Below are 19,929 nucleotides of genomic sequence, written 5' to 3' on the forward strand. Positions count from 1 at the left end.
AAATCATACCCTAAAACACAAACACATAATTTGGTCTCAACCAAAATCGACTTTTTATCTGCTTTATAATTCTTGACACTTACTTATAGCTAACAAAAATCAAAGAAGAACAGAGGAGAAACTTGTCAATTCATTAGCTGTTATTATACAACTACCCAACCGCTAACTAACTATCTTCTAACTTGACAAGATTAGTCCCTACAATAACAACTATTACAGAAATAGGACTAATTAAAGTAGAGAATCAACACATGTCATTTCTGGTTCCTGTATTTTCACTTGTAACAAAACTTCCTCCCTTTAACATAATCCTAAGTTCTAATCTTGATAATGTTAACATATATACACTGATAAAATGCATGATACTGATACATATAAAAGTTTAGTTTATAACTTGAAGTTCACTATAATCAACTCCCATTAAATACACCTTACTAAACAGACAACAACTGCTACTCGTCACTAGTAAACATATGGCATGATGGAATTATTATGCTGTTAATAGATAGGATTACTAAAATAACAAAAATATTTCATGTTCGATTTCAGAAATGTTTCCAGTGTTATAAATGTCAATTCATGACTAGCAGCATACTGGTTTAGGTTGTTTGTTCAAGGCTTATTAAAATATTTTGCTGTAAGAAATAATGCCATATTTTATCATTTTTTTAAAAGAAATTGAGCTATATCTCATAATTGACACTATAGTTGTAATGAAATACTAATAGTGAGATTGTATGTTGTCTATTTAACACAAATTCTATATACTTAATCGGATTGGAATTTTTATATGTAACTATTCAAAATAATATAGTGAAAAATTACGTATAAAAGTTCACATAAATGTTTAAAACATGAATAAAAATCGAATGTCACATAACAAACACAAAGCTTGATTGCAAACTCGTTACAAAACTATCAAAGATACCCATACTATATAGAGCTAGCTAGCCATTTAACGAAAACAACTTTGTACACTACGCGTTACAGTTGCATCAAACATACCAACTACGCTGACTAGATGAACATCCAACCTACGGTCCACCCAAGAAGCAAACCCGCACCAACAAGACCTAATCCAACGGCAAAAGCAACAGCATACTTACCTATATCATGTTTTCTACTAGGAACGCCAATACCTTGTTTTTCTCGGATTTTTTTCTTAACCCACAAATTCTTGCGTGTTATTCGACGAGGCACGTGCCACGGTGAAGCAGGAAACACGGGGGCGATCTTGTTGGTTTTTATTTGGTTATAAAGATTTTCAAGTTGTAAAAGGTATACCCATTGTTTATAAGCAAACAGTTGAGATGCTTGTTTGAATATTAACTTCACAATGTGTTCTTTCTCCTCGTATGCTCGTTTGGCTGCGTTTTCTGCTTCTCGTGCTCGTGTTTGAGAATGACAGAGTGCTTCTAGAAGCTTACGCTTGCTTGGATCAATCTCAGAAGTTTTAGAACCTTCGCTAACCGTGCTGTCACTGCTCCGTGTGCTTAAATGGCTGGTTAGGAAACAAATCAAGTCAAAAGTCAAAGCAGTAGCTAATAATCCGATCCGTATATGACATATACGTCGAATTAATCAAAATTCTTTTTTTAATTTTGAGTGTGATTGAAAACTGATTATGGTAATCGACATTTTCATTAAAATCTAAGTAGCATAGGCTTTAACAAAAGAAGTCAAACATGAATATTTGACTCCAAAAGTCAAAGTATACCTGACTGGCTCTGAACCGGCATTCGGGCTAGCTGCATTTTGGCATTGGTGCGTTTGTGGCATTGAAAAGGTCGACACTTTACGTGGTGATTGATCATGATCAAACATGTCCTTTTTAAAACTTGAGTTTTGAGGCGAAGGTAAATCACAATTCTCAATGAAACCGTGTGATCTCTGCGACACATAGGACGCCAACTCATCTTTATCATTCATCCGCCACCACGGCAGCTCGTGATTCTTCTCACACTCCATCCAATGAGGGAACTCAGAATCCAAACTAAACTCATCCACTTTTTCATAAACAGAATCCATTTCCACAAACTCATACGATTCTTCCACTAAACGGTCACCCTTCACAGTCGACCGAGAATCCATAATGTCCACAAACTCAGACTCTAAACCGTCGACTTTTTCATTAGTCAAATCATTTTGGTGTATATAGTTAGGCTGCAACTGAAGCCACCATCTTGAATCCGATTCAAGATTCGAGTACACCGAGTTGGCGGTGGGAGGGGCAAAATCGGGAATTCCACTCGTTGGAGGTCTCGTCTCAGTCTGTTTCGACACCGAAGACGATGATGATGATGGAGGAACACATGCTAATTTAGGAGTTCGTTTCGCATCTTCTTGAACAAAATATCGGTTCGTTCGTTGCCACGCTGCTCTTGCTTCTGCTGCAGCCATTACTCTTATCTAATTATCCCATCAAAAACTCATATTTCTTCAAAAAGACCCCTAATTTCAACATAATAAATTAATCAAATCTCACAAAATGAAACTAATAAGGTTCCTTTATAAGGGAAATTCAAGAAAATTAAACCCACAAAATCAAATTAATCAAATCTTCAAAAATTTGCAGAAATTAAGTTCTTTTAAAAAAAAATAATTAAAAAATTCAAGAAAATTAAACCCACAAAATTAGATAAAAAACCCACCTCCAAAAACCAAAAAGATTTGAATTTTTAGTAAACCCACACAATCAAATTAATCAAATCCTTCACATAATTTGCAGAAATTAGCTTCTTTAAAAAAATCAAGAAAATTAAACATTTAAACCCACAAAATTAAATAAAAAACCCACCTCCAAAAACCAAAAAGATTTAAACTTTTTGGGGTAAATGATCAAGAAACACAACCATAAACAAAACAAAAAATCAAGAAAATTAAACCCACAAAATTAAATAAAAAACTCACCTCCAAAAACCAAAAAGTTTAAATCTTTTTATTTTTTTTTGGGGTAAATGATCAAAAAACACAACCAGAAACAAAAACACTAAAGAAAGATCTGATCTTTAACTGTTAATATTAAATTACTAATTTATCAAGCAACAGTTAGCATGTAACAAAGCAGTTATACTAAACATATTAACTGAGTACTGAAAGTAAAGAGTGAAGAATATATTACCACCGATTGATTGGTTAGAAATAATAATAATATGGTTGGGGTGTTATGATCTGACTGCAAAATTAAATAAAAAATAAAAATACTGATTTGATTGAATGAATCTTCTTCAGGAACCTACATGTAAATAGTTTGTCCCGGAATGAATCCACCGTATTGTCGTTTATTATTTAGATTTTATTTATTTTGTATTATTTTTTATCGCTTGTTCAGTTATTAATTAATTATTATCTTTTCCCACTTTGGGTTTTCAATGTGACACGACACCGTTTCTTTGATCTTTTTGTCCCTACAAATTTGGTAAAACTAATCTGTCATGTAGTCTATATCTCTATACTAGTAAATAAATAATTAAATAATGAGTAATAATTTGGATTAGAAGAAAGAAATATTTCTTTAACACGATCATAACTATAAAATGTTTCTTGTTTAGATAGATATTGATAATGTTTATCATTATTGTTATTATGGAATAAGAAATTCATAATGAGAGTTGATTATGAAATATTGTTTTGTTGGTTTAAAGTTTTCATACGTTAAATTTTGATATAAATAAAGATATTGTTACTGTTATAGTGCGGTAGTAAATGCTTGTTTTATTCGTCTTGAAGATTGTTGGTCCAACACAAGATATATTTCATCCAATCTCATTCATTTGCATATCCGATAACACGAAGTTTATGGTAACATGAATGTTTAACAACAATGACGGTTACATTTAGCAGTGGCAAACGGGTCAACTCGGGTGGGTTTGGGTCACAGGTCATTGGGTCAAGACGGATTCGGGTAAGAACGGTTTTTGAGTCAAAACGTGTTGGCTTAATTTTTTAGAAAATTACTATACATTTCGACTTTGCTTCTGGTTTTCTAGTATGTTTCACGCGTAATGCGTAATCCGATGTGGATACCTATTTTTTTAGGATTGTGGGTCAAGATAGTCGGGTGTAGTTATAACTTATATGATAGCTTAATGTTAAAACATTCATTATATATATATATATATATATATATATATATATATATTAATAACTAAATGTTAGTTATCTCACAATAAATACTATTCATGAAATAAACCAACTAGTTTTCACACATGTACAAGGCTTTTTCAATGGTAGCTAACTAATTTTCATGTTACACACCTCTCTGTAGCAAACATTTATTTTTTCAAGATTAATTCTATATTTTCATTTTCAAGTTTGATTTTAGTTTTTATTTTCATAATCAATTTAAGCATATATTATTTTCTCTAATTACAGAAATTGGCCGTTCAAAAAAATATATATATTATTTTCTATTATAAATTTTAAATACTATGTTTTCTTAAATTCCGAATATGCAGTTAGGACATGCTTATTTTAATTTACGTTTCAGTATGATCATCGATCGTAGTCGGATTCCACCCTAATGGCGTTGGAGTCGTAGTGGCTTTATCAATTATCGTCTATTATTGACTATTTAAATCAACCGCCCGGCAATGCGAGGGTAAAATAACTTTGTTATTCATAAACATGAAAAATTTATTTGTTTTCCAAGGCAAATTAAAAGTATTCAACAAAAAGTAAAAGCAGAAAAGATTATTGTAAGTCTTTTGTTGGGTTGTCAAAAACATATTTGTGGTTAAAGCATGCAAATAGAAAATAGTACAGTACTGTAATTGCCTTTCGAGAAATAAAAATAGTAATTGTTTTATAACTTTATTATCACTTTTTATACTAAAATATTGATCAATGCTTGAATCATGGTACACGTGGCAGAAAAAAGATAAGTGAGGTGGCTAGTAAAGGATAAGAATTATGACTCTACAGTTGCAACTATGGAAGCAAACTGGTTTATTGGTTAGTTTCATACATCTTAAAGCCCAACACCCTTCTTTCTATTCGGTTCGGGTCAACCCGGACCGTACTTGGAAGATAACCCATGGCATTTTTTCTTTTAACAATATAAAAGTATTTTATTATTTTCTAATTGAAGTTGGATAAAATGTAAAAACATGTGCATATGCTTTACAACTAAATAAATACACACTTTTATATATACATCAATGTCTATTATAAAACTGACCCTCAACCATACAGAGTCTTTACTACACATCTTAATATCGTTAAGGGCACGAGCCTTGAAATAATTATACGCAACTATCAAATATTTAGCAAGATTATAATAAGTAGATCTTTTTTAAGAAGCGTAGGAAGTGTGTTTTCACCAGTAGATCTAAAAGACACATCGCACAATAAACACAATGCAACTAAAATAAAACACACCGCACAACAAACACACTTTCCATATCCACCGTCAGATCAACATATGTAACGCACCAAATTACTTCTTACACTTTTTAGATACACCCCGCTTATTATAACCACAACCATTGAATATATAATATAAAATAGGCAAGAACTCGGTTTGACCATAAACAAACTGAAGATCCAAACTTAGACCAAAACCGACCAAAAATCAAAATTGTAGATTTAATTAATCTCAACTTGTTGGTTATGTTTGGAAAGTGACTTGTTATAAAAGAAAACTAGTGATACCCTGGCGCGTTGCGCCGCTAACTCCTTTACGAACCCGAAAGTCATAAAAACCACGAATGAACGTTTACGTCATATCCAAAACATCAAATGGCATCAACAAACATGAAAGCATAAAGAAGATACACTAAAAGTAATAAGATAAGTTGTAAACATAGCATCAATAAAAAAAAGAAACTTACAACTAAAGTAGTAGGGAGAAAAAACAACATGAAAAAACCTGAAAAAAGGACAATCTGGGATGCGTCCATAACATACTTCTTATTAGTAACTATAAACATATACATATTGCAATAGTCAATTAATTTATCTTGAAAATTCATCAACAAATGCGTAAATATCAATCATTTATGTGAAACTTAAACATAACACAGGTTACAACCAAAGTTGGAACAATATGTTACTAATCTCACATTCACAAAAACGCAAGCGGTTTGATGCTGATAGTAATATATCAAATTATCAAGGGTGAGGGTAGGTAGTAAGTTTGCATTTTTCTCAAAACAAACGTTAAAAGGTGGAAAATATAAAATTCCCACCCGTGGGAAATGAGGATTAGATGTGAGTTCAGATATGGCTGCATCAAGTTCATTCACAGGATCTTGGTTTCCATCTATGCCCTTGAACACCTAAAAGAACCAAAAGAATAACCAATAGTAAGCCAACAATTTGGTTTAATGTTTTTCTAAAAACCAAACCCAACCCAACCCAACCCAATTTAGAGATTTTCATTTTTAATTTGTTATTTTGAGTAATTTAGAAGATTTTAATAAGTACGTAACTCAAATATTTTAGCCAAAATATACAACGATCAATTCGTCATTAATTAACAAAATGATTTAGGCCCAAATTCATTATTTTGGGTCAAAGTTTGTTTTTTTTGCCCAAAGTTTTCATGCTCACGTGGCCAAACCGAAAAAGCCTAGAGCTAACCAAAAAACCAAAACTTAACGGTTTTCAAAAATTCAAAAACCGAAGGTTCGGTTGTAAACAAAAACCGACCCAAACCACACCAAGCACACACCTGGGGGTAGACGTGCACAAAAAAACCGGTTCCGGAACCTAACTGGTGGAACCGAACCGGAACCGGTTCCAGTTCCAACCCGGTTGGTACAATACCCGGTTTGGGTATTTTTGTACCCGAAAATCGTACCCGGTTCTCATATTTGTATGTTAGTATCAGTTCCAACCCGGTTCTTAATTGTAACCGGTTCGGTTCGTACCCGGAAAAACCGGTTCCGGCGGGTTTTTTTTGAAGAGTCAAACAAAAGTCAAAGTAGCCGTTGGAACCGGTTCCAACGGTAATATAGCCATTGGAACCGGTTTTTTAGCCACCAATTAGCCGTTGGAACCGGTTCCAACGGTAATATAGCCGTTGGAACCGGTTTTTGATGCCCAAACCTATATATAACTTGTTTTCCACCACTAATTTCACCACTAAACTCAAAAACAAACTAAAATACTACTCCTTTAGCAAACCCGTTCCGTTACCCGACCATCCAACTAAATATTATTATGGCACCCATCAAAAAAACTAACAAGAAGGCTAAGAAGAGTGTTTTTGTTGCCCCCGTTCCTGTTACGGAGGACCCAAGGGTTGTTACGGTAGTCAACCATAACTGCAACCAAGACATATGGAAGAATTGGGATTTGATTGTGGATGACGAAGGTTATCAGAAGGCTCGTTGCAAACTATGTGGTTCAATATTAAAGCACGATTCCAACTCTACTTTGAGAAAGCACATCGAGAAGTCATATTGCAAGGCGTTGAAAGGGATTGGTGCGACCGATCAAATTGACTTGGGTAAAGATGGTACACTATTTCGTTACAACACGACTCAAGTTCAAGATAGAATGGCAAAGTTCGTTATTCAACGAGGTTTGCCGTTTAACCACTTTGATGACCCGGAGTTGACGTCGTTGATTCGCGAAACTCTACAACCGAGATACACACATGTAAGTCGTACTACTTTAAGACGTCATTGTATCAGGTTGTGGGAGTGTGCTAAAAAAGAGTTAATCGAGTCTTTTCATTCTTTAGAAGCCATGGTTAGTTTAACTACCGATGTTTGGTCGGCACCACACGGGTTGCCCGAATCATACATATGTGTCACCGCTCATTGGGTTGATCCGGTGACATGGCAATTGATGAAACGCACCATCGCTTTTGAAAACTTCCCATTCCCACATACCGCCGAAAAATTGTTTGAATTACTTGATGAAGTTATAACGACTTACAACTTGAGAAATAAAATATTTTCGATTTCGTTTGACAACGCTTCAAACAACACTAAGGCGGCTGAAAAATTTATCATTAAATATTCACCACCTTGTTTCGGGGATTTTTTTCATGTCCGATGTGTTGCATATATCATCAACTTGGTTGTTCAAATAGGTCTTGACAATGAAAACATTTGTGATGATTTAAAATACTTTAGACTTATGTTACAAGATGTCTTCAAAAGTGGTAAAAGAAGACATCTTGAATATAAGAACTATTGCAAGTCGGTTGAAAGAAAGTATTTGGGGCCGAATTGGGACGTTCCAACCCGTTGGAACTCAACTTGTCATATGTTAAAGTGTGCTTTTGCCCAACGCCAAACTTTACAAGCTTTTCATAACAATCTTGTTGAAGAACGCGAGGCCGATATGTTTCCGGAAAGTGTTTGGGTCCAAGTCGGTTATTTGTTGGAGTATCTTGACGTGTTCAAAAAGTCAACAACAAAATTATCGGGAGTCTATTACCCTACTAGTTGTTGGGTTTTGCAAGAATTGTACTATATGTCTTGTGTTTTTAAAAGCTTTGCGGAGAAGAACAAACTCTTCGAAAATATTGTTGCGGTGATGAAAGAAAAGTTCATAAAATATTTTGAAAACATACCGCCGGTCTTTACTTGTGCCGCCGTATTAAACCCCTATTGGAATGTTAATGGGGTTGAAACAACGATTGAGGAAATATTCGACAACTTAGGTATGCACGAGATTGACCCGAAGTTGTCGACGGAAGCGAAGGACAAGTTCAACAAAAACCTTCAAGACCTTTATGACCATTATTTTCAAATGTATGGTCCAAGCACGAGATCGTCTTTTATGAAAAAACAACAACTCGTAGGCCGTGCAATGACCCACTTATAAACTTGATGAATGGGATTCGTGAATCGGCATCTAAGAGGCAAAGAGGAAACACACCAAGTAGCGAACTTGGTCGATATAGTGGAGCAAACTATGTTGAAAGCGCAACGGTCGACGAAATTCGCAATATTGATTTGTTGGCTTGGTGGAAAGGTAAACAAAACGAATTTCCCATTCTATCCGCCATGGCTCGTGATTTGCTTGCCGTACAAGCCTCAACGGTTGCTTCCGAATCGGTTTTTTCTCTTAGTGGGAGGGTGTTATCTATGCGAAGAACAAAACTAACTCCCGAGTCTCTAGAGGTTTGCATTTGCCTAAAGGACCATTTGGATGCGGTGGATCGTGTACAACACAAGGCGAACTTTGAAGACGAAATACCAATAGAGCGTCATATTCATGATGAGGAGGCGGAGGACGGGGTTTCTTCCGATAACGAAGACGAGGGTGAAGACGAGAATGAAGACGAAGAAGAGTTGTAATTATTTGTTTTTGTAAAATTATTTGTAACTTGTTCAACTAATATTTAGTTTTGATTTGTTTTATTATAATTACTTTTGTTACTCATGATTAATTTTTGTTACTTTTTTAATAACGACGAACATTTTATTTATTTAAAAAATAACTATTACAAACATTATTAAAACATAAACGATACTAAACATAACAACTAAAACATAAAAAACAAAGTCCGTCGTTTTAATCCGGGAATACTTATTTTTGGGTTGTAGAGCCGGACGACTCTCCCACTTCCGTTTTTTTAGCTTCCAAACTTCTTTTCTCTCGACAATACTTATTCGTATGTTTTCATAATGTCGAGTTGGACCCTGCTTTAAGAAACTTCGAGCAATATTTGCAACGTGCCAACTCATGTGAGTCGGTCATGAGACACAAATCATAATGAACCCAAATATCGGGGCATCTTGTTGTTTCGATCACCATAACAACGTCATCATTAGTTGCCATTTGTTGTCGGTTTAAGGTTAATTGTGGTTTGGAGTGTGTTTTATAATTTTGGAAGTGGTTTAACAAGTACACAAACAAACCTTGCTATTTAGAGTAAAAAAATAACCTATTTATAGTTAAAAAACCGGTTCCAACGGTCAAAAACGGCTATATAGCCGTTGGAACCGGTTCCTAACGGCTATGATATTTAAATTTAAAAAAAACCGGTGGAACCGGTTTTTACGTAAAAACCGGTTCATACCCTACCCGGTTCTTAAAAGTTAGCATATCTGGGCATTGGTTCGGGTCGGGAACCGAACCGGTTCTTGATTGGAACCGGTGCCATTTTACAACCCGGTGTGAAAAAACCGGTTTCGAACCGGTTCGGGTTTTCCAGTTGAACCCGATTTGTGCACCTCTACCTGGGGGTAATCGCATCGATTCATACTACATAATGGATCCAATTCGTGATTACTTACTTCAATTGGAACAATATAACTCACATTCTCGAAAAAAAGAGCCCATTTGATGTTTATCGGCAAATTCACATATTATGAAAACTTAAACAATATGCTTCTCTCATCTTAACTTTCTAAGTGTACAATCTATGCTTCTCTCTTTGATGCCGTCGTTGGATTCCCCACCGTTTTTGAACAGTAGGAGGAAGTGTGGGTGAAACGAACGTGTACACTTTACCCACACACAAGGGCTAAATAAAACTACCTTTAATAAACAAAGGGCTGAAAACGTAAAGCGCAAAAGTATATTGTAGCATGAGGTTTTCTTTAATATATAGTATAATCATTTTGTTAGTTGGATTAAATAATAAAAGACTTCATACAATTATTTTGACTGGCCTTTTCTATTATTTTAGCAACATACAAATTTATTCAACACACAGAACTTACTTTAAAAACATACAAACTTAACTTTTGTTGGTGTAATAATAAAAATTCTTAATTATACTACGGTTTTATATAACTATTTTGACTGGCTTTTTCTATCCGACTGTTTATCCCAACTGACAAAAGCTCATGGACATGTGAGTTCGTCATTGTGTAGTTTAAGATCCAAAACCGAATAATAATTAGCATATCATGAAGTTGAAATTCGTTTAATTTGACACAAACATAAAAAAAAAGTAAACAATTCGATTAAGTCTAGTCTTGTACTTGGGGCGTTAAAGTGTGGCAAATTGTTTTGTTCGATATCATCTTCCTACCCATGGTTTTTAAGTTTGAATACATTACGAAGTCTATCATTGAACTCTCTATCATAATTGGATGCTTTTGTGTTATAATTAAAAAAAAAAGTGAGTGATAATTACCCCTGACAAAAAAAAAAGCCTATCATTTGAAAAACATTAATAATATATAAGAAGATGATTTGAAATCGGATCGATAAAGCAAAAAATCATTTTTTATCAATCAATATCTCAAGTACAAAGATGCTTAGACTTTTTAGCTCTTAAGAGGTGAAACGTTTCAACTATTTTGATTTTGATACCGCTTTGCTTTAGCTAAAGTGGACACGTATAATTAACTTCACTATAATCCAATTTAGTCATTTTCTGTCATACACAAAATCAGCGCTCGTAAGCTACTTGAAAACATATCAATAAAAAATTCAAAATGAGTCGAGCACAAGTCCAGTGACGGCCCAATCTTTTTAGCGGCCTGAAACGAATTAAAATATATAAGGCTTTTTTTCCAAAATATATAATTTTTTTGCTTACGATCATAACACGTCGAAACGTGATGAAATTAACTAATAAGATTTTATATGAAATGTTGTTTTAGCTACTCTGATTCAAAATCGACAACTATAAGATAGATAAAAGAACTTTAACATAAACCAACTAACGAACTTAGTAGATTTAATGAAGGAGAAAAATTACGCCAATAATCAACTAAGCAAAAATCTTGAATTATGAAATGAAACCTTGAATCATGAAAGATTGATGAAAATAATCAGACTTTAGAAACCTTAACCCATGAAAGTCCGTTGATAGTGAGGGTCAATTGCTTATATCATATATATAATGATATAATAAAATACTCTTAAAAAGAAACAATCAAGCAGACCAACATGATAAAGTATTTCTTTAAATATAATAGCGAACATGTATTCCAAATATAATAAACTTTAATCAAATAGGGAACAAGTATTAGAAATATACAGTACACATTTAAAAAAAAATTGCTTGCACAAACATAAATTGTAACAAAGAAAGAATGAAGGGACATGGAGGGGATTCGATCCCATGCCTCATTCGTAGAAGGAAAAAGATGGGACACCAAGTGCACTGCACATTGATTATATTTGATAAAATGCAAGTGTATATTAATATCAACGTTAAGGAATAATATTTTTTTTTCTAGAATGGGTCTCAAATTAGGGGCCTAAAGCTAGGGCTTTAGTTTCATATACTGTTAGGCCGGCCCTGCACAAGTCTCAAATAATATCGAGTCCAAACAAGCCTAGTATAATTTTAAGTCTCAACTATTTTGGACTTCACATCACAAGCCCAAGATCGAGCCAAGCTTTTTGCCTCGTTTAAGGCGCTACACGTACATGAGATCAAGCTTGAAAAATCGGCTCAAGAGCCGAGCTCAAGATTTAAAAATAAAAGGGTTCGAAACAAACCGAGTGAGCTTGAGCCTAGTCGAGTTTGGGCTCACTCGGCTCATTTAATAATTTCTTAATATCTCATATAATAATTTAAATTTTATACAAGTTGATGCTGACTTTTTTAGAGTTGAAATGTTTCTTGAGTAATAAATGGATTAAATGATAAATTCCCGTATGTTTGATATTCACGTGAACGCAATAAAATTCAAAAGGCAATTAATCTAAAATCACTATGGATAATTATTATAAATATTATACATCAAAAAAAGGTTTTGATACTTATGTTAACTATAATGACCATTCCAATGCATTCAAATAAAGAAGTTGCACATCTTACAACCATTATGAAAAACAAAACGATTACAAGAGTGAACGAACGCCTTAAATTGAACTTTTGTTGTACATTATTTTACACATAAAAGGAATAAGTAAGTACATAGGAACATAACAAGTAGTAAAGCAATACAAGTAATTAGTTGAACGACTTTTACCCGACTGTAGGGGTATGGTATTAAACCCGGTTTACAATCCTAAATTTATTATATTTGGTTTGTTTTATTATATGGGCTAATACATTTGTTATTGGGCTGAGGAGTTTTGTGGAGGTAACCCTAACTGGGCTAGGCCCATTAGGGTACCATGATGGTGGCCATGAGACTCTATATAAGGAGGTCTCCACCTCCTTATCATGGGTCATGCTCAATAAGAGCCATCAACCAGTAAGGTTAGTTAAAAATCCCTAGGCAAGAGAAGATAAAGAGGCACACCAACACAGGTTCTGAGCTTAAAGTTATAAGAGTCGACTCAAATAACCCTCTCCACCAAACATGAATTTAAGCTTGAGCTCGACTTATATAAAACTTATACCATTATTGAGTAATAAATGGAAAGCTTCCTGTGTGTTTAATATTCGCATGAACGCAATAAAAAGCTTCGGTTTGAATATTAACCCTTTTTTGTTTCTTGGTTTATTCAACGTTGACCGGATTTTATCAAATTTACTTGCAGTAGCAATACGTGATTCGAAATCAAGTGGATAAAAATCAAGAAGCAAATTAGTGATCTTAAAATCACTATATATGTATAATTATTTCGACTATTATACATCAAAAAAGGTTTGATAACTATGTTATAGTGACCATGCCAATGCATTCCAATCAAATAAAGAAGCACTAGATCTTAAAACCACAGTGGAAAACAAAATTGATTATAAGAGTGAACACACCCCTCAAATTCAACTTCTGCTTACATCATAAATGGAAGAGGGAAGTACATAGGAACAAACATTAAATCAATATAGAATAAAGAGAAATTCAAGCATATGAAATAGAAATCACAAACTTCATGAGTGGTTCAAGTTCTTACCACACTCATAATCAATTGCAAACACACACTCGACACACTTAAAAATTACATTGTGCTGAAGTTGCCTACGACATATACTGCAATAACCGTCAGCTGCAACCCCTTGAGCAAATGTGAGAGGATGTGGGTGACTATCAATCTTATGAGTGCCTCCAAACTTCAAATTTAAATACCTATAAATGCCGTCTATTTTTAAGGAATGGGTTTCTGTTTCAGAACAAAGTATTAAAGGAGCACACGCAGAATGCACTGACTGAACACACTCATGGCAGTGATAGAAACAAGAATGAGGATTCAATTTGTACTCACAAATTTCACAAAAGTATTCACTCTTGTGGTAAATTAAAATGATATGCACGATCCTCATCACATCGAAGACACATAAGACAATTACGTATTGGGTAGGTCTCCTTAACTCGTGAAAGGAGATGACATGGGTGACATTTATGTGTGATCTTTTCTGGTATAAACGCACATGTAACATCTACAAAGTACTTACATTTGACACATCCATAAGCGTATCCATTGCAAGGTAAGCCACAAGCACCACACAGAAATATGTTGAAAAACACATGTGGGACGTTAGGCATTAGAATGAGGGTATGTTGTGGGTGACATGGGTGATTATCGACTTTTTTTGGCAGCCACATACACCACTCATGAAAAGCAAAGTTGCAACTCTCATACTCATTGGCCTTACACTTGTAAAATGGCATATTTGTGATTGGTCTCAAACATCCATTGCATAGTAGTTGAAACTTTTTCATTGGGTTATGACACATGATCAACGAATTGATTTTTGAGGAGGTTGTCCCTCCTGAACTATCAATATGTTTTGTATCAACTAAAGCAAGATCGTGTTTATGATTGATACATTGTAGGCTTACCTCATTGGTTATGGACCAAGTTTCTTTGAAAAATAAATGCTTGGGTATACTGTAAGTTTGATCAGGAAACGGTAGGTGGAGAAGAAGAGGATAGTCGGCATCTTTAAAATTTTTTACAGTTGGTGCATTATCTGAAATAGTGAAAATCAAATAATCCAGTTAATAATATAATATTACCAATAATGAACTAATTAAAAAAGGAATAAATTATATATCAAAAAGATTATTGATTACCAACAGACAAGATAGACATGAATGACTCTTTTCTTGATGTTGCACAATCCACATGGGTGTAATAAATACATTTCTCGCATTTGTAAATCCAAAGCTTCGTGTAGTGAAAAAAATCACTACCGCATACTCGACAACATGGGGAGTATTTAGCTACTTGTTCCACCAAAGGGAAGGAATAAGAAAGGGTCAGTGGATGAGTGTGACGGAAAACATCATTTGTAGTCTGTTAAATTAACAAAGTTTTTGGTAACTTAATACAATTAGTGTGTATCGCGAAGTCTAAACATGTGATACATATAAAGAAGACTCCTTTATGCTCTTTCCCACAAGCGTTACATTCACTTAAAATGGGTTTGGAGAGGAGAGACACTAGTGGGTGTGGGTGGATCGGGTGATGGATCCTTCTTATGTCCTCATCCACGACACATTTCACATAAATGATGAAATAACAAGAAAAATCTAGATACATATAACATATGTTAGCACCTTTATGTTCTCTTTTACAATACGAGCAGAACAAGTAGGAATCAGGTTGACAAAGACTAAGAGTATGTGGGTGTGATGTGTGTTGTAACGTTGTTGGAAGCTCTGCACAGATTTTATGAAGATGGAAAACACATGAATCATCTAAAATACATTTGTAGTAGTACCTGTGGTACTCGCTGATTTCTTCTCCGCACCGCTTACAAGTGCATAAAAACTCTTGTGTAACGTCAAAATCTTCCACCTCCTCCTCATCAGATTCTTCTAGTTTTTCTTGTAAATCAATGAGCTTCAATGGATGCTCGTGTTCAAATACCTTCATCATAATTATTTATGTCTCTCTCTCATAAGACTCAGGACTCTTATAGCAATAAAGATGGTTCTTCTTGGAAATTCATGAAATATAGTGGCTCTCTTTAGTTTTTCTAATAATAAAAGACTTCATACAATTATTTTGACTGGCCTTTTCTATTATTTTGACAACATACAAATTTATTCAACACACAGAACAAACTTTAACAGCATACAAACTTAATTTTTGTTAGTGTAATAATAAAAATTCTTAACTATACTACGGTTTTATATAATTAATTTGACTGGCTTTTTCTATCCGTCTGTTTATCCCAACTAACAAAAGCTCATTGCTTTTTCTTAACTATACTACGGTAATGGTTCTTGATAAAATAAACATAAGTGAGGGATAATTATACTAAATAAAAAAGAAGAAAGAAAGAAAAATCATATTTTGACAAACATGAAAAATATTTAATAAAAAGAATATTTTTAAAAAAGTAAAGCCATAAAAAAGAAGAAAAATTGGTTTTTATTAGTCCCAACTGTTGCACTTTTATCGGCGCTGGTCCCAACTTTCATTTTGGCTGGCAATGGTTCCAACTTTAACATTCGTTTCTTCTACCGGTCCGCGACTAACGGAGTACTAACTTCGTTATGTAATTGGTGGAGTGTCCATCCTACTTGTAAAAAACATATGACATGGTTGCCTATGTGGATATTAGCTTATATTTAAGTTAGTATCTCATATAATAAATTTGAAATTTTGCACACGCTTTTTAAATTATGATTTTAATCTTACAATCAAAAATGATAAACATAATAGATGCTTAGACTTTTTAGCTCTTAAGAGTTGAAACGTTTCAATGAAGCAACCTATTTTGATTTTGATACCGCTTTGCTTTAGCCAAAGTGGACAAGGATTATTAACTTTACTATAATCCAATTTAGTCACTTTCTTTCACACACAAAAATTGAGAGCTCGTGAGCTACTTGAAATCGGATCGATAAAAGGTTTGAAACGAGTAGAGCCGAGCCTCAAATGATATCGAGTCCGAGCTGATCAATCTTTCTATGGGAAGAGTGTTTAGGCCCGTCGAGCCCAAACAAGCCTAGTATAATTTTAAGTCTCAACTCTTTTGAACTTCATACCACACGCCCAAGCTTGAGCCATGCTTTGCCTCGTGTAAGCTAAAGGTGCACAAAAAAATGGTTCGGAACCGGTTAACCAGACACCGAACCGGTTCGTTTCTCAAACCGAACCAAACCGCCGGTTCGTATAGCGGTTTGGGTATTTTTCAATCAACTCGGTTTTAAAACTAGTTTAAAACCGACCCGAACCGGTCTGTGTCAGTTTGGCTACTTCTATGCTTAAACCGGATTCTAAACCGAACCGGTTTGGAATATGCAAACACCAAAGCGGTTCGGTTTGTAAAAAAAATCAGTTTTGTACACCTCTAGTTTAAGGTACTACACATGAGATCGATCTTGAAAAATTGACTCACGAATCGAGCTTGAGCTTTAAAAAGGGACCTTGAAACAAACCGAGCGAGCCTGAGCCTAGTCGAGCTCTAGCTCACTCGGCTCATTTAATAAATGCTTAATATCTCATATAATAAATTTTAAATTATGTACAAGCGGATGCTTAGACTTTTTTAGACTTGAAATGTTTCTTGAGTAATAAATGGTAAATTCCCGTGTTTGATATTCACGTGAACGCAATAAAATTCAAAAAGCAATTAATCTAAAATCACTATGGATAATTATTATAAATATTATACATCAAAAAAAGGTTTTGATACTTATGTTAACTATAATGACCATTCCAATGCATTCAAATAAAGAAGTTGCACATCTTACAACCATTATGAAAAACAAAACGATTACAAGAGTGAACGAACGCCTTAAATTGAACTTTTGGTTGTACATTATTTTACACATAAAAGGAATAGGGAAGTACATAGGAACATAACAAGTAGTAAAGCAATACAAGTAATTAGTTAAACTAAATAAAGAGAAAACCAAGCATATGATGAGTACTCACAAACATCACGAGTGGTTAAACTACCTCACAACAATAGTAATGAATTCCAGACTCACACTCGGCGCACTTAAATATCATGTTGTACTGAAGTTTCATAAGACATTGACTACACCGACCGTCAGTTTCAATCCCTTGAGCAAATGTGAGAGGATGTGGGTGACTATCAGTCTTAGAAGTGTCTCCAAACTTCACGTTTAAGAATATATAAATTTTGTCTTCACGGTAGGAATAGGTTTCTGTTTCACAACAGAGTATCAAAGGAGCACAAGCGGAATGCATTGACTGAACACACTCATCACAATGATAGAAACAATCAAGAGGATTCAATTCATGCTCACAAATTTCACAAAAGTATTCACTTTTGTGGTTTTCAATTGGGAGGTAGCTCAATCGCAATGGATGTTTGTCATAAGGGTGCTTAATCGTCTGAGGAAACAACAAAGCGCACCTCAAATGTATATATACATCACAATTGCCACAACTGAAACCCATCTGCTCTGGTAAAAACTTACGTAACGTAAAATCTAGAATATCTCTTCTACGACAAATAACACATGAATATTTTCTAGGAATCTCATTAACTCGTGAAAGGAGATGGCACGGGTGAGCTTTATGTGTGATTTTTTCAGGTATAAACGCACAACTAACATCAACATAGTAGTTGCATGTGAGGCAACCATAAGCATATCCATTGCAAGGCAAGCCACAAACATCACAAGCAAACACGTAAAAAAACCAGTCGTTTGTCATTAGAATGAGGGCATGTTGTGGGTGACCTGGGTGGTTGTCAACTTTTGTTGGCAGTCGGGTACACCACTCATGGATAGCAAAGTTGCAACTCTCATCTTGATTGTCTCCACACTTGTAAAATGGCATCTCCATGATTGGTCTCAAACATGCGGTGCATAATAGTTGTATCCTTTTCATTGGGTTATGACACATGATAAATGAACTGATTTTTGAGGAGGTTGGCCCTCCTAGACTTTCAATGTACCCTGTATCAACTAAAACTAGATCATGTCGATGATTGATGCGTTGTGGGCTAACCTCATTAGATGTAGGGCTGGTTTCTTTGTAGAATAAATGCTTGGGTATGCTATAAGTTTGATCAGAAAATGGAAGATGGAGAAGAAGAGGATAGTCGGAATCTTTAAAATTTTGAACAGTTGGTGCACCTTTGTCTGAAATATTGAAAACAAAATAACACATTTATTAATTTCTCGAATAACAAAATAATTAAAGACAATAAATCGTATGTCATAATGATTTACTAATTACCGATAGACAAGATGGACATGAATGACTCTCTTCTTGATGTTGCACAATCCACATGGGTGTAGTAAATACATTTCTCGCATGCGTATAACCAATATTCATAGAAAAAAAATATATCACCGCATACTCTGCAGGGTGGTTGTTTTTGAATCTCAATTACTTCTTTCTCAGGGAAGGCATACAAAAGGGTGAGTGGGTGGGTATGGTGGTAAATGTCATTTGTAGTTTGAATTAACAAACGTTGTGGTAGCTTAATGCAATCACTATGTATGGCAAAGTCAAAACATGTGGTACATTGAAAGAAAACTCCTTTATGTTCCTTCCCACAAGCGTTACACTTACATAAAATGGGTATGGTAAGAAGAGACACTAGTGGGTGTGGGTGGCTCGGGTGATAGAACCTCCTTATGTCTTCTTGCACGACGCATTTCACACAAAGGCTGAAAGAACAAGACTCAAGACACACATAATATACTTTATAACAATCGTATATACCTCGACAATTAAAGCACTTGAATTCCCAACCAATTTGACAAAGGGTAAATGGATGCGGGTGTGATATGTGCTCCAACATTATTGGGAGCTCCGCACAACATTTATGAAGATGGTAAACACATGAATCGCCCATAATACATTTGTAGTAGCACTTATGGTATTCAATGATTTCTTCTCCGCACCGCTTACATGTGAATAAAGTCTCTCGTGTAACAAAATCCTCCTCCTCCTCCTCCTCATCATCATCATCAGATTCTTTTAGTTTTTCTCGTAAATCAATGAGCTTCAATGGATGCTCGTGTTCTAATACTCTTATCATAGTTATTTTTATTTATATGACAAGACTCTTATGACTCTGGTAGCAAGGAAAAAGATGGCTCTTATACTATAAATTTTCCATTGAACTAAGTTTCTTAATTGGGTTTTGGAGTACTATTTAAGTTACTTGAAACTCGAGTAAAGAATGTTGAGAGATTAGATAGATACATAATCAAAGTTAAA

General features: G+C 34.5%; 1 protein-coding gene across 2 annotated transcripts; it reads right to left on the reverse strand.

Annotated features, from left to right (window-relative positions):
• Positions 1-879: 879 nt before the first annotated feature.
• Positions 880-3,241, reverse strand: LOC143542033 (uncharacterized). 2 transcript variants are annotated; one of them, XM_077034709.1, is made up of 3 exons: positions 3,122-3,241; positions 1,718-2,451; positions 880-1,501 (listed from the first exon to the last, which is right to left on the reverse strand). In XM_077034709.1, the coding sequence occupies exons 2-3, from the start codon at positions 2,398-2,400 to the stop codon at positions 1,018-1,020; spliced, it is 1,167 nt and encodes a 388-aa protein (XP_076890824.1). In that variant the 5' UTR covers positions 2,401-2,451; positions 3,122-3,241; the 3' UTR covers positions 880-1,017. The 2 variants fall into 2 exon arrangements, with proteins under 2 accessions (XP_076890824.1, XP_076890828.1); XM_077034713.1 differs by having other exon boundaries at positions 3,125-3,203.
• Between the last annotated feature and the right edge of the window lie 16,688 nt (positions 3,242-19,929).

The sequence above is a fragment of the Bidens hawaiensis genome, unplaced genomic scaffold, assembly GCF_021521415.1.
Source record: "Bidens hawaiensis isolate Kalapana, Puna unplaced genomic scaffold, B.hawaiensis_p1.1 tig00000820_1, whole genome shotgun sequence".
Classification (NCBI taxonomy): domain Eukaryota; kingdom Viridiplantae; phylum Streptophyta; class Magnoliopsida; order Asterales; family Asteraceae; genus Bidens; species Bidens hawaiensis.

Bases quoted from the DNA above. Each gene is read 5' to 3' on its own strand.
- LOC143542033 (XM_077034709.1), bottom strand. From the start codon at position 2,400: ATGGCTGCAGCAGAAGCAAGAGCAGCGTGGCAACGAACGAACCGATAT. The intron at 1,502-1,717 runs GTATACTTTGAC...TTTCCTAACCAG, and splicing joins GCCGGTTCAGAGCCAGTCAG to CCATTTAAGCACACGGAGCA.